We start from the raw sequence: 15,237 nt of genomic DNA on the forward strand, positions 1-15,237 counted from the left end.
AAAAAAGGTTTTCCTTGGACAATATTTATGTAATGATTTGGGAACATGCATTTTCAAGATTTATAACATCAAGAAGAGTCATATCTCTTTCGATTAAGTTGAGTTTTACTCACCATCTATGGAGGAGTACTCTGAGTAACGTGCGTCAAAATCCTTTTGTTGATGATGCATATTTTTGTAATAAAATAAGTGGTTAGTTAATCCAATTTCATTTGTGAAATAAGAAATTTCCAGTTGCATAGGATACAACTCCTATGAGAGTTTTATTGGAGGTGTATTGACCAAATTCTTTAAAGGTACGCAATACTCTCTTTAATATGCATGCTACATGGGTATTAAAATTATAAGTATATTGCTAGTGTTTTGTGGGGGCATATTAATTTTGATAGACTGTGAATTTTGTTTATAAGATTAGCAACCAGTTTGATTGCTCATATCAACTTGCCCTTGCTTTATTCCTTTTAAGGAAAATAGATAATGCATGTGGGGTTTCTAATTTTTGTGAATATTGGTTGGATATTTCTTACTGAGAAATTCATAATACTAATTTTTGTGTTGGCGAGTTGTGTTTGAAATTTATACAGGTGCGTTTTGTAAGCCAACAAGACGAAGTTTGAAATTTGCACCATTATAAGGAGAATAAAGGCTTGAGAAGCCAAAGCATGCATGCAAAGTAAAATAAAAATTGAGGCATTTATTGAACTCCCAAGAGGAGTTGTTGCCTCTGGACTAGCACGAGGCTAGATCCTAAAAATTGTCGAGGGGAATGAGCAAAGCCTATAGGAAGTCACCTAGGGAGGTAACCCAATCTCTGTGACTGGAGATCCCATGAAGGAGATTCAATGGGTAAAAACAATCCATATTGCGTGACTTGATATCAGCACTAAAAAAAGTATGAGACACCATATAGAGTTGTTCTCTTGCTCATTCCTAAGGCACAGTGCTAAAGAAGTGAGAGGTTGAGGATGAGTTTTAACTCTTAATGAATCCAAGGCGAGGATTCTTTCGCAAGGTACATTCCGTCACTGTACCCTTGGAGGATTCACCTAAGTGGGAGTTGTCGTGAGGCCGCGACTATGAGGCTTGGGCTAGCCTATAGAAATTCCCATGAGAATCAAGATCGAGTGCATGGCCATTAATAGCACTAACCCGCGAATGAAAGTCCAATACCGGTACTGTGTGTGTGATATGTTGAACTCTGACTCAAAGGGTCTAGTTCAAGACATAGTTCACTATGATCCTTCAGAGGTAAACTATTAACACTAAGTGAGGTTCAAGTCCGGAAGACACCTTCACCTATTGCACAGTATATAGTTGCCCAATTTTGTGTTTAGTATGTATTTTCAAAGTCATGTGATTTTAAAAGTCAAACTATATAATATTTATTTTATTAAAAGTGGGGGATTGTTGGAATATTTTTAATAAAATAAATATTAGTATTAACTCCTCACCTTTAGTGTTTTACCGTTACAATATTAATGTAGTATTGAAATATTGATTACAAAATAAAGAGTATTTATGCTCTATCATTATCTCTATATTAATGGTTATTACTCCTATATATATGTGTATCTCATATAAGGGAATTAAGAAAAAAAAATAGAAAAGACAAAAACTCATGTTCTTAGAGATGTACAAAAAGAGAGATACAAATATGTTTGTGTGAAAGTTCACATTCTATTTTCTATATTTTCTATGTTGATTGGGCAACTCGGTTCGTGACTCGTTCAAACCTCTCGGTGGTCGTGAACATCGGATGAGGAATGCTTGTGAGCGCTTGGGTTTAATCTTGGGGCTAGTACACTCCGGTGGAACCTTCACGAGGGGAGGAATATTAGCCTTAAGACAGTGACTACACGACTCTCAATCTCACAGGCAACATCTTTCCTACTTTCACTATTTTCGTACTCTCATGTTTTTCTTATTTGTGTCTTTGCGATCATGTAGTCCAATGATTCTTGTTATAAAATGATATTTGTGAACCAAAGTTCTAACACTGATCCCCAGGCGGATTTTTCGAAGGTACAAAGACTCTTGTTTCGATCATCTTGTTGTTTAGGCCATGCATCAAATTTGCACCGACAATCGGTTGAACTTCTTTTTGGGGATGCCTATATTGTGAATGATTGCTGCTTTATCCATTGGAATCTCTTAGTATTGTCATTCCTTTAGGGAAAAAAAGCACTATATAGGTGAGAGAAAACTTATGGTTACTATTTTTCTCTTTCTTTAATCCTTTATTTGATTGCACGCCTTAAATGTATTCTGCAAGAATTCTTACAAAAATTATGGCTCCTGATTTTGTGTTCCACATTTTGGTGTAAAAAACTTTGCTTTGCCTTCGATCAGTTCTTGGAAGAAGCAAGAAACAACGCAAGTTAGTTCTAATTGCTCTTTGGTTTAGTCTTTCTTATACTACCATACCGCCATATCGAGTAGAAGCACACAGGAATCAACTAGATGAAGCGAAGAGGAACAGAAAATCATGGAAAAGGTCTCTATTTTCATGTTGGAAAGCTGAAAAGAAGAGCGATTCCACCTTGCAACCACCAACTACTGATTCGTGCATTCCAGAGCCAAAACGCGGTCATGTTTCTACCTCTGGTCCTATATATGGGAGTGGAGGTGGCAACAGTTGCCAGCCCCGGCGTCCCACATCCACGCCTCTCAAGAGCGTCTCCCACTTAACAAATGAAGTGGAGAATGAGATACCGTATATGCGCCTTGACAAAGCTTGATAACCCCCATGGTGTTCAGTCCTATGGCCCTGTTTACTTGGTAACGTAGTGAATGAGGGGCCTGCAAATGGGAATTCTGTGTCTACCCTTCAAATCGAGTAGTCTACAAGTATGTTGGTGACAATGATGTGTAAGTTGGTAATTTTGGTGCTGAGTCGAAAGCGCCTAGCTAGGTTTGTGAAAGTTGAATACCAGCAATGATGGGCATGAAAATGTGAATTGGGTTTTGTTGATGAAAATGTATGGCTTGAGAAAATGAGCAATCTGCATTGAAGTTCTTAATTAAGAAGAGCATTTTCCTTTTCTTTTCTTTTTTTTATTATTTTTTGTTTCTATAGTTACTGGTTTGTTAAGAAACAGAGACTTCTGAGCAAACTAAATTCACGTGCCTAATCAAGTAGAGCATTTTAGGTTAGTTATCAAAGTAATAAGATGTCGTTACGCTTTCTTTTTAAACATTTTTTTTCAAAAAAATAATAATTTCAAGCTCAAATATAATGAAGATGAAAAATAATTTTTTAATTTTTTTTGCATCGTTTAAAAGATCTCAATGAGATCTATTAAACAAGATCCATATTGGTAGAAAAATTATTTGCGTAAACACATGATTTTTGAGCTTGAAATTACATTCTTTTTCTAAAAGTTCCCTTTTTAAGAAACTGGAACGGACCCTAATAAGGAATTCTATGCTCTATTGCATTGAGTTCATTTAACACCAAGCATCCATTATTGGTTGCTGCTCCTTGTATAATGTTTTTTCCATCTCTAAATAAGTGTTCTCTACGGAAAAATATGTAATGTACTTTTGTGCATAATTTTTTCAATTTCTTCGCACCAAATGAAAAAAAATCAATTAGATCTTCACTGCAAAGAAAATGAGAAAATTATGCACGGAAGTAAATTTTTTTTTATTTAAATTACACGTTCCTCTATATCTCTGCGGCTGCGCAACGTGGTAGTTGCTTCTAAAGTGGCACCAGCTTTAACTTTTCCTCGAGTTCGCGGTAAGGTTTGGGCCAATGTCTGTTCGGGGACCCTGGGTCAAAGTCCATGTAGTAAAGGCCAAGACTGGCCATGTCTGGGCCATCTGAGGTGAAGTCCATGTCTCAAAACCCAATCTTCTTTTCCTTGCTATTTCCGGCAATATTAACAGTAACACTTTAATTACGAAAATCCTATTGGTACCGACGGTACCATAGGGAAAATGTACCGACGGCCACTAGAAGGCCGTCTCCGGCCACCGGACGGCCGATCCGAGCCGTCCAAAAATTTTAAAAAATAAAACCGAGTGGGCTTACACGTAAATCAATGGCATCCGAGGTGTGTAGAGTACTTGATCCGAGCACTCCTTTTTCGTCTATATATATGTATATGTATATACGTGTATATACACGAAAAAGGGGTGCTCGGATCAAATACCCTACACACTTCGGATGCCATTGATTCTCGCGTAAACCCGCTCGGTTTTGTTTTTTAAAATTTTTGGACGGCTCGGATCGGCCGTCCGATGGCCGTCGGTATATTTTCCTTACGGTACCGTCGGTACCAATAGCAGTACTCCTTTAATTAATGCACACACTTAAAAAAAAAAAAACACTTCTATTACCAACGTAAACTGGATTTTTTTTGTAAGACCTAGAGACGACATTTTTATGCGAATAATGATCGAGTATGACCCCATCAGCCGCGTCAAGTCAACGATCGAGTCCGCCACCACCGTTGTCATCCTCTTTGCGTTAAGAATTCGGATGCGGTGGCGATGACAAGAGGTGGCGCCCAATGAACTAGTGCTATTTTTTGTTGGGGAGAGAGAGAGGTGCCGCGACAGATCTATCACAGAGAGAGGGGGGGGGGGGGGGTGGGGAAGGGCATTTTTTAATTTTTGGAAATTTCAGGATGAGAACTGATTTACACCTTAGATTTACACATCTAAGAGTATCTACAGTGGAATAAGCAAAATAAAAATTTGTTAAAGTTAGCAATGTTAGATAAAAAAAGTGTTCACATTGGAATAACCAAACCTAGCAACTTCTTAACAACTTATCAAATTTTGGCTCTTCAATAATCAAAACTAGCAATATTTTGTCAATAACCAAATTTTATCTCAATCAAGTACACCAACATTACACAAAAACATTTTCTCTCTCTTTCAACAATGTTTTCAAAAAATAATTTTAAAAAAACTGTAACTTTCAGATATTTTTTCTGTTTTTTTTTTCAGAAACTTTTTTTTTTACAAAAACCAAATTTTTCAAAAATTTTAAAAACTGTAAGTAAATAAAGTGTGTTTTTCAAAAAACTGTTTTTTAAATTTCAAAACTCTTTTATAGAAAACTGTTTTTTACACAAAATCTGTTTTAAAAAAACTGTATTTATAGTTTTTAAGATTTCAAAATTATTTGTATAAATACAATTCTTTCAAAATTTCTCAAAATTGTATTTATAGTTTTTAAGTGAACAAAGTGTGTGTTTTTTGAAAAACTGTTTTTTGTTTCGAAAAACTATTTTTTTTTGAACTATTTCTAACATAAACTGTTTTTTTTCCTTCAAAAATCATTTTTTCAAAAAATATGCGTGAAATATATGAAGGGAAAAAGTTTGGAGGGCCCATTGATTTTGATTATAGGCAAAAAACAACCAATGTGGAATTTGACATTGTTAACTTTAGCAACCTCTAAATGGATAATCAAAATATGTGACATGTTTTGATTATTTATATTTGCTTATTCCACTGCTGATGCTCTAAGAATGAGAACTTAAGTATCTTTAGAGAACAAGATCTTTATTTGATAGATTTTAACTAATTTTATTAAAAAATATTTTCAAAATCACATAAAATTTTATAAATCGAAAGATGTAAGCAATTTAAAATGACACGCAGTCCCAAAAAGGTTAAACATTTTGGAGGTGAGGAAATACTTACTTACAAACTTAAAGTGACTTTGTGGACAAAAAAAAAAAACTTAAATTGACTTTTCATTTACTTTAGCTTTATACCGATGGTATGGATATGGACAATATCATAGAAAAATCAAATTATATACCAAAAAATGTTAAGATTTTAGTGCATTTTTTGAAAACCTGGTGGTATTTGGTCTTTTCTCTTAGTTTTCCTCTCAAACAAAACAAAATAAGGAGGGGAATTATTTTGAACTTGTGTTTTTTCTTTTTCCTTTCCTAGGTTATCTTTGGACAGAGAGAACGTTTCTCCAGTGTGTGGCTATTGCTGCTGCCTTCTCTAAAGATTTTCGCTTCGTTTGGGCTTCATCTACCTTGCCCAGTAGTCTCTATTACCTGTTCGTGCTATTGGGATTCACCAGGTAGAAGAGAATAAGAGGAGGGTCTATGAAAGTTTGGTTGATTTGGTCTCGGACTGAATGAGCTCCCTCTCCCCATGCCTTTGTTAGGTACTCCAATAAAAACTCTCTACTTTTTCACTCCAAACCCTATTGGGTTTCACCCATTTTGCTCTTAGGCTTCCCCAAATCCTCACATCTATTTTTTACCCAACTGGGTTTCATTCTTTTCACTCTGAAAAGCTCATTCTGGTTCCATTCTGTTTTACTTGTATTGTGAAGTTCTTACCTTTTGTGGTGTTAGCTTTTGCTTTCTGATGATTACTGGGGTGTCATTGACACAAGTAAACCCTTGTTGTGTAGATATTCCTACTGGACAGTCTTCATTCCAAAATAATGTATTTACACTTAGGGCTCAAACCCATTTGCACAATATATTTGTACTTGGCAATGAGAAGGGGTTGGCCTCTGGATGGAAGTCCTTCCAAGTGCCAAAAATTAGGAAAAACTGTAACTTGGGGAGCAATAAGGCTCGACGGGGTGCACTCATGATTCGGGCAGTTGCCACCCTTGAACCCAAGAGTTCGGTTCAAAGTGATGGGGGAGAGGATGGTAGCGGTAATCTACATCTGGGTGTTGATTCTGGAAGTGCTTCAGGGATTCAGAATCAATCATCAAGCGAAGACTCTGAGGAATTGAGCGAGAGAGAGAAGCTAAGACGGTTGAGGATTTCAAAAGCAAATAAGGGTATCACACCTTGGAACAAAGGGAGGAAACACAGTCCAGGTAATTAAAATAGTATGTAACTTGACCTAGCTTATGAATCAGTTCAACCATTACTTCATGATTGCATTTTAGTATCTGATTCATTTTCTCATGCTCACAGCTTTCTAAATTGTGTGCAGAAACACGACAACTGATCAAAGAGAGAACCTGGATTGCAATGCAGAGTGAAAAGGTGATGTCATGTAAGAATTATTTTGTATGAATCCTTAGAGTAACTTGTTAAAGGTTGAGAATGATAAATAATTCTGAACGCATCTAGGATCCTGTAGTCCTAAGGTTCTGTTGATCTAAAGAAGTTTGGTGTTTCCATGAATGAGTTGAACTCTTTCCACTGACCTAGTAGACTGGCAAGTTCTAGCACTCCCACTCTTGCATTGTGAAACTATTACCAAGGTTTGGCATGATTGCATTACTATCGTTTGAAACTAGATTCTGTAATCAACATAATGCACAATTGCACCAGACAATTGGCTAGTAAGTTGCAACAGAAGACTTGGTCAACAAACCTTGTTGATGATTGGTCCACTTTGGTTTGCCTTTGAGTTGGTGTTTTCTCCATGGCAAACCGATTTGAATCCATCACGTGCCCAATGCTGATGCAGCCAATTTTATTCAGCTTTCGTTTGAATGTCACAGTCACACATGAGCCCTCCACTGCTGGCCAAGTGTGTTTTTTGTTAGTAGTTCGAACTCATGAGACGGGCTTCTGTTTTTGTATCTCCTTGTGAGGAACCAAGGGATGTTCTGCCTTTTTGTTATCCAGAAAAAACAGTCTCGTTCAGTTCTTGTCCAAAGTATTTATCGTATTCACAATCTCGGGTTATGCAGGTCAGGGCGAAATTAGCTTACCATGGACATGCTCAGAGGTAGAGTCTCTCTGATTATTTAGGGTTTTCGTTCTTTCTTCACTGTTTTGCTTTATATCATTCAATCTAAAGACACTTGATCAGTAGTAGAACTTTCTGGATATTCTACTTGTTTTGGTTATTGCGACATCACTTATCGGACGTATATATTTGAGCTTAGGTGGGTTAATTCACTTGGATAGTAGTTATTGGGATTGTTATTTTGCTTTCTTGATTGATTTGATGATAGCGTTATTTGAAAGGCGTGCAGTGCAACATTTGAGGCCACAAACTGATATATTCTTGTTTCCAGCTTTTAAGCATATCTGTTTCTCTGTGAATGTATCTTTGCTCCTCAAGTTATCGTTGATGGCTATGTCTTCTCTTCCTTCTTTTTTTAAAACTTTAATAGTGTTCTTATTTTTACCTCATTGCTTCAAATTTAAAATGGATGCTTTATTCAACTGAACTTGGTATTGACAGTACAGTTTGTCAAGCCTCCTTTAATCAAGGCTTCTTTTTTTTTTTTCCCCTTTTTGAATTGACTAGGTAATGCCTGTGTCTAGATCTGAATGGTGGGCAAACGAGAACGTCCATTGTTTAAAAAATAGTTAAATGATAGAGATTGATTTCAGAAGACAAAATGGATAGCATAAGAAATCTGTTCAAAATTCAAATACAGAAAGCTAGAGGAACCACTTATGGAGGACACAGTGAGACTGCCAAGTGCCAACTACTAAAATTTGGTCATTTAACAGTGAGTGATTATGCACCTCAAGACTGGGAAGTAGTTTGGACCAAGTTGAAGACACTGGAGGGGCAAGATGATGTAAGAAGACAAGGTGTCTTGTGGTTGAAGACACAATTAGATCGATAAAACTGGTCAAAGGGCAGTTTTAGAGCCACCTCAAATGGTCGGGTAAATGCTTACTTGACTAGTCTTATTCTCTCGTCTTTCAGCTGAGTTTCTGAGGCATGTCCAACCTGATCCCATTTCCTTGCGCATGTATTTTGTCTGTACTATTTAATGTTCCGGCGAAGATGGACCCATGTAGATGACCCAAATTGATTGGGACATTTGGGACACAACACTTAATTTGGTTCACGTTGTATAGTGCTAGATTTCCTAGGTAATTATCAAGAGAGGATGGTTCCATTCAAACATCCACAGGGAAACAAAAACAACACAACCCAGACTTTGTATTTCAGAGGACTAGACAAAATAAAAAATGTGTTCAACCCCAAAGCAAGGGAAGAGATATTGATTGCAACGAGCTCCCCAAGCGTTCCCACTGATTATGTGTAACACCCTTTCTCTATCCCTTTGAATCTCTGTTTCAATTGTCATCCGATCGAGCTATGAGCACGAGTCGATAGGTGGCTTGAGGGGAGGGACCCAAAAGTTATATTGATCATCCACAAAATCCAACTATGCTAAAAACTTAAGAAGAATGTACTCATTTAAGATATAAAAAAAATGTTCCTTTTCCCCATCAAACAGAACTGCAGTTCCACCTTTGCAGAATTGTCCACGCCAAACAACATTTAATTCATGTGCCCATAAATTTGCCGCCCTTATGGCTTGACTGTCGGTGATCATAAAATTCGTAATCTTCATTCAGACACAAGAGTTCAATGTCCTTTGTATCCAACAACGCAAACATGCATTCTTGGTTCTCTGTCTATGTACGTTTGCTTACTTATCGGTAGCTTATGTTCTTCAAATCTTCAGTTTTGAAACATGAGAGGATTTTGGAGTTAGAGGCTTGGTATTTCCCTAACAAACTTATCCTAGGGCCTTCTTGAAGTCCAATAGAAGTTTGGGTTTTGACCTTCAAATTCTAATTTCCACACATGCTTTAATAGTTTATTATCACCATGATTCTTTGCTGAATTTGCAGCCAAGAAACAAGGATAAAAATTGGGGCTGCAGTTCGATTGGGGTGGGACAGGCGCCGTGAGAAGCTGAGGCTGCAGGCAAGTTGCTATTTTGATTGGCAGAATCTGATAGCAGAAGCTTCTAGAAGGGGCTTTGTTGGTCAGGAAGAGCTGCAGTGGGACTCCTATAAGATGTTGAGCGAACAGCTTGAGCAGGAGTGGTTGGAAAGTATTGAACTGAGGAAACATACAAAAAGACTGAAAGGCAATAGAAAAGCACCCAAGACTCTTGAGCAGAGGCGGAAAATCTCAGAAGCCATTACTGCCAAATGGGCTGATCCTGTAAGGGCATATGTTTCCATTATACAATGATTGCTCCGTATTTTCTCTTGTAGGATCTGTGTGCTTATTTGGCCTATCCGTATTGTTGGTTTTCCTTTAAATGATTAACACTTTTCCTAGTCTAGATGTTCTGAGATTGAGATTCCTATCAAATTCTCAGTTCTGCTGCCCCATGACCGGATGGTTGCCTAAATTATGGTCGGTACTAGCTCTGGATGTCCTTGTGTAGCTATGCATGCCCTTAGACTACATAACATGTTCTTGGGCCTCAGCTTTCCGAGAGACCAAGTTGTAAAAAGTTTTGACCTACGATGATGCCCTCCAGTTCCTGATATGAACTCGAACTTCTATTCTAGTTTCTAGTGTGTACTTCTGCCTATTTTTCAATTTTTTCCCCGTTTAACCCCGGTATAACCTAAATCTTGTACAAGTTCCCAGCCAACCATCAACTTATTTGTTGTGGCTAGAGAAGTATCAAACAATTGGACATCTGGATTAAATATTGGTTTCAGTTTTTCCTATTTGGTTTTAGTCTCATTTTTTTGCTTTATTGTGCTAATCAATAAGTTGCATAGTACAGAAGAAAGTAGTGTGCTAAAAGTTGGCCTATGCGTGCCTGGATGAGAAGCGCCTAGGCGGTAATTAGGTGTTTTTACTGTAGTCGGCAATTAGCCGCCAATTTATAAGCTAGGTGGCAATTAATCAGCATTCATTTGGAGGGAAGCATTAGAGTCAAAGGGTTTTCGGATAAGTAGGAGTAAAACTGAGTATATGGTGTGCAAGTTTAGTGGTACCAACAGTGCGCATGAAGAGGAGATACCAAAGAGTGATCATTTTAGGTACTTAGGCTCAATTATTAGTAGAGATGGAGAGATTGCCGATGATGTGACCGATAGGATCCAAGTGGGGTGGCTTAAGTGGAGGAGCACTATTGGTGTACTATGTGACAAGAGGGTACCTACAAAATTGAAGGAAAAATTCTATGGAATTGCTATCAGACCAGCGATACTTTACGGAACAGAATGTTGGCCTATTAAGAAACAACAGGTGACCAAGATGAGTATAGTGAAAATGAAAATGTTGAGGTGGCTGTGTGGTAAGACTAGACGAGACATGATTAGAAATGAAACGGTTCGTGAGATGGTAGGTGTAGCACCTATAGAGGAGAAATTGAGGGAAAATAGGCTAAGGTAGTTTGAGCATGTCTTCCGTGGACTAGTTAAGAGAGCGGATAGGATAACTTTGGATAGCAATGCTACGGGGAGGGGTGGACCTAAATTGACATTAGATGCTGTGGTGCGCAAAGATATGAGTATTGTTAGAACTGTGGCTCATATGTTAAGTATGAAGAGATACTAAGGAGTTCTAGAAAGAAGGCCAGATGCCGGAGCGGAACGAGTGGAGCGAAGCGCAACTAAGTAGTAAGAAACTGAGTTTGTCCCAAGGACGATCTTAAACTACTTGGCTACTCCGGTGGGTTAAGTGATTTGAATTGAGTAATAAGAAACAAATGTAGAAAAGGTCATGGGGTACTGTTTTAGATCGTCAATTGAATATTATCCCCTCTACCTTGAAGTTAACCCGGTATTGGAGAACCACGCATATATCTGTGTTGATTTCTTTACTGTTATATACTGGTAAATCGTGCGTGTGTGTGTCGATCCTAACAAGTGGTATAAGAGCTTCGGGCTGTTTTGGATCACACGAAAGAATGATGGCAGTGAGTTCATCTGTTACGAAGTTCGATGGAACTTCGAATTTCGGATTATGGCAATAGAGGGTAAAAGATCTGTAAGTGCAGCAGGGCTTGTACAAAGGGTTGGAGGCGAAACCAGAGGTCATGTCTAACGACGATTGGGAAAAACTCCAAATGAAGGCGATGAGTACGATTCGTCTATGTCTTGCAGACGAAGTTATGTATCACGTGTTGGGTGATGAATCGCCGGCTGGGGTCTGGACTAAACTAGAGAGCAGGTACATGTCAAAGTCGTTGACGAACAAACTGTTTCTTAAGCAGAAACTGTTTGGGTTGAAGATGGTCGAGGGTATTGATCTGATTCAGCATATCAACACGTTCAATCAGGTTGTGAGCGACCTGTAACGGATTGACGTAAAGTTTGAGGAGGAAGACCAAAAGCGCTGATGTTACTGTGTTCACTACCGATTTCTCTCGAAACCCTCGTTACAACCCTACTCTGGGGAAAGAAACCCTAGAACTCGAGGAAGTCACTGCAGCCCTTCTGGCGTATAGTCAACGCAAGCAACAAACAGAATCCCTGCAGGGTGAAGGTCTGGTGGTTAAGGGGTACGAGGATCGTGGCAGGAAGAAGGAGAGGGCTAAATCAGTTTCGGGGCGTGGGAGGTCTCAGTCAAAGAACAGGTCCGAGGGCACGTTTGAGTTCAAGTGTTACAAGTGTCATGAATCGGGGCACATGAAGAAAGACTATCTGCGGAGGGAAAGGGAACTAACTGGAAGAAGAAGGGAAAGGCAGGGGAGAGGAAAGATGGATCATCAATTTCTGCAAACGTTGTGGAGCGGGAGTCAGATGATGGTGATATGCTTTCGGTCTCAGCTGGTCTGAATGACATGGCAGACTCATGGATTTTGGATTCAGCATGTTCGTTTCACGTGTCCCCTAACAAGAATTGGTTCAACACCTACAAGTTGGGAACCTTAGACTCTAATGGCTGTGGGTATAAAACATAAGGTGGAGTTATGAGGGTAACGAAGGGTGCCATGGTGATTATGAAGGGTTCCAAGGTTCCTGGAAACATCTACAGGTTGGTAGGGAGTACAGTTGTAAGTGGAGTTGCTGTCACTACAACGGACGATACTGATGATACCATGCTTTGGCATATGCGGTTGGGACATATGGGAGAGCGTGGGATGTTAGAGCTGCATAAGAGGAATCTGCTGAAAGGGGTTAAATTATGTGAATTGGATTTCTGCAAGTTTTGTGTTCTGGGGAAACAGTGTAAGGTGCAATTAAAGAATGCAACTCACAGAACAAAAGGAATTCTTAACTACGTTCATTTAGATGTTTGGGGGCCAGTGAGGGTAGCTTCGAAAGGAGGATCTCTGTATTTCTTGACCTTTATCGATGATTTTTCGAGGAAAGTTTGGGTGTACTTCATGAAACACAAGTCTGAAGGCTTTGTTAAGTTCAGAGTGTGAAAAGCTGAAGTGGAAAACAGACAGGGAAAAAGATTAAGTGCCTCAGGATAGATAATGGAAAGGAATTCAAGAATGGGCCTTTTCTGAAGTTTTGTGAGGAACAGGGGATTCAACGAAACTTTACAGTTCGGAAGACACCTCAGCAAATGGGGTGGCAGAAAGGATGAACAGAACCATAGCAGAAAGGACACGGTGTTTGAGATTGAATGCGGGACTTCCGAAATCTTTTTGGGCAGAAGCAGTGAGTATGGCATGCTTTGTTATAAACAGGTCACCGAATGCTGCTTTAGATGGGAAGGTAGCTGAGGAGATGTGGACAGAGAAAGAGGTTGACTACTTAGGGTTGAGATTATTTGGGTGTCCGACCTATGTTCATGTATCCAGTGATGAGAGGTCAAAGCTTGATGAGAAGTCCAGAGACTGTGTATCTTTTTTGGTTATGAAAAAGGGGTAAAAGGGTACAAGATTTGGGATCCAAAGACAAAGAAGGTGGTGATCAGTAGGGATGTGGTATTTGATGAGGACTCTATGGTCAAGGCACATCAGAAGGTTCAAAATTCTGAGTCAGAGGAAGTGAACAACAGACAACAGGGCATACAGATTGAGCTAGATTGAGCTGGAAAGTTTTGATATAGGTGATACTCAGCCAGATGAACAGCTTGATCAACAGCAGCAGCAAAGCTTGGCCGTTGGGAGAACCAAGCGCACTATCAAGCCACCAGTGAGGTATGGGTTTGAGGACTTGGTTTCTTATGCATTGACTACTACTAGTGGGGATCCATCTACTTTTCAGGATGCTGTCACGAGTTTTGAAAGAGACAGATGGATGAAAGCCACGATGGAGAAAATGGAGTCTTTGCATAAGAAAGACTTGGGAGTTGAAAAAACTGCCTAAGGGAAAGAAGCCAGTGGGTTGTAAGTGGGTATACAAGCAGAAAGAGGCAGCAACAGAAAAGGAGAGGGAAAAGTTCAAGGCTTGGTTAGTGGCAAAAGGGGTATTCACAAAGGAAGGGGATTGATTTTGATGAGTTCTTTTCTCCAGTGGTGAGGCATACATCAATCAGGATTATTTTGGCATTGGTGGCTAGTTATGATCTGGAGTTAGAGCAGATGGATGTGAAAACCGCATTCCTCCATGGTGATTTGGAGGAAGTCATATACTTAGAGCAGTCTGAGGGGTTCAAGCAACCAGAGACTGAGTATCTTGTTTGTAAGTTAAAGAAGTCACTTTATGGGCTGAAGCAGTCTCCAAGACAATGGTACAAGTGGTTTGACTCTTTCATAATACAGATTGGGTACGCACGCTGAGTATGATTGTTGCGTTTATGTTAAGAGTCTTGATGATGGTTCCTATATTTTCTTGCTTCTTTATGTGGATGATATGTTGATTGCTGCAAGGAGTATGGTTAAGGTAAACAGGTTGAAGTCTTTGATGGGTAAAGAGTTTGACTTGAAGGATTTGGGAACGGCTAGGAAGATACTTAGGATGGAGATTCGCAGAGATAGGTCAGCTGGTAAGTTGTGGTTATCTCAAAAGAATTATGTGGTGAAAGTGCTGGAGAAATTTAGTATGGATAATGCCAAACCGGTGAGCATTCCATTGGCAAGTCATTTCAAATTATCTTTAGCTCAGTGTCCAGTGTCAGATGAAGAAATTGAGGATATGTCAATGATACCTTATGCAAGTGCAGTGAGTTGCTTAATGTATGCAATGGTTTATACGAGACCCGATTTGGCACATGCAGTTAGCACAGTCAACAAGTACATGACCAATCTAGGTAGAGAGCATTGGAAGGCAGTCAAGTGGATGTTTAGATACTTGAGAGGTACTTTGGATCGCGGGATTATGTTTGGTAGGCAACAGGATCAGATTTCAGTTGTGGGGTATGTGGATGCGGATTATGCTGGGGGTTTGGATGACAGAAGGTCTACAACTGGTTATGTGTTTACACTTATGGGTGGGCCTATTTGTTGGAGATCCATGGTACAATCTCTGGTGGCTCTATCTACTACTGAGTCTGAGTATATGGCGGTGACTGAGGCTGCAAAGGAAGCATTATGGTTGAAAGGGTTTGTTAAGGAGCTTGGCATAGATCAAAGTGGAGTTCAGTTGCATTGTGACAGTCAGAGTGCCATTTATTTGGCAAAGCATCAGGTGTGTCATGCTCGAACCAAGC

The 15,237-nt window shown here is 39.2% G+C and overlaps 1 protein-coding gene across 3 annotated transcripts in view; it reads left to right on the forward strand.

The window, feature by feature from the left end:
- Positions 1-15,237, forward strand: part of LOC131335546 (uncharacterized) — a 36,574-nt gene that overhangs the window by 18,262 nt on the left and 3,075 nt on the right. The window contains exons 1-5 of one of the 3 annotated variants that reach the window (XM_058370956.1): positions 5,920-6,145; positions 6,398-6,820; positions 6,940-6,992; positions 7,649-7,686; positions 9,567-9,885. In XM_058370956.1, the coding sequence (XP_058226939.1) occupies positions 6,133-6,145; positions 6,398-6,820; positions 6,940-6,992; positions 7,649-7,686; positions 9,567-9,885 (846 nt within the window). In that variant the 5' untranslated portion in view covers positions 5,920-6,132. Of the gene's footprint in view, positions 1-5,888; positions 6,821-6,939; positions 6,993-7,648; positions 7,687-9,566; positions 9,886-15,237 lie in introns of those variants that run through there. The other 2 variants (XM_058370957.1, XM_058370955.1) reach the window with 2 other exon arrangements.

The sequence above is a fragment of the Rhododendron vialii genome, chromosome 8a (assembly GCF_030253575.1).
Source record: "Rhododendron vialii isolate Sample 1 chromosome 8a, ASM3025357v1".
Lineage (NCBI taxonomy): Eukaryota > Viridiplantae > Streptophyta > Magnoliopsida > Ericales > Ericaceae > Rhododendron > Rhododendron vialii.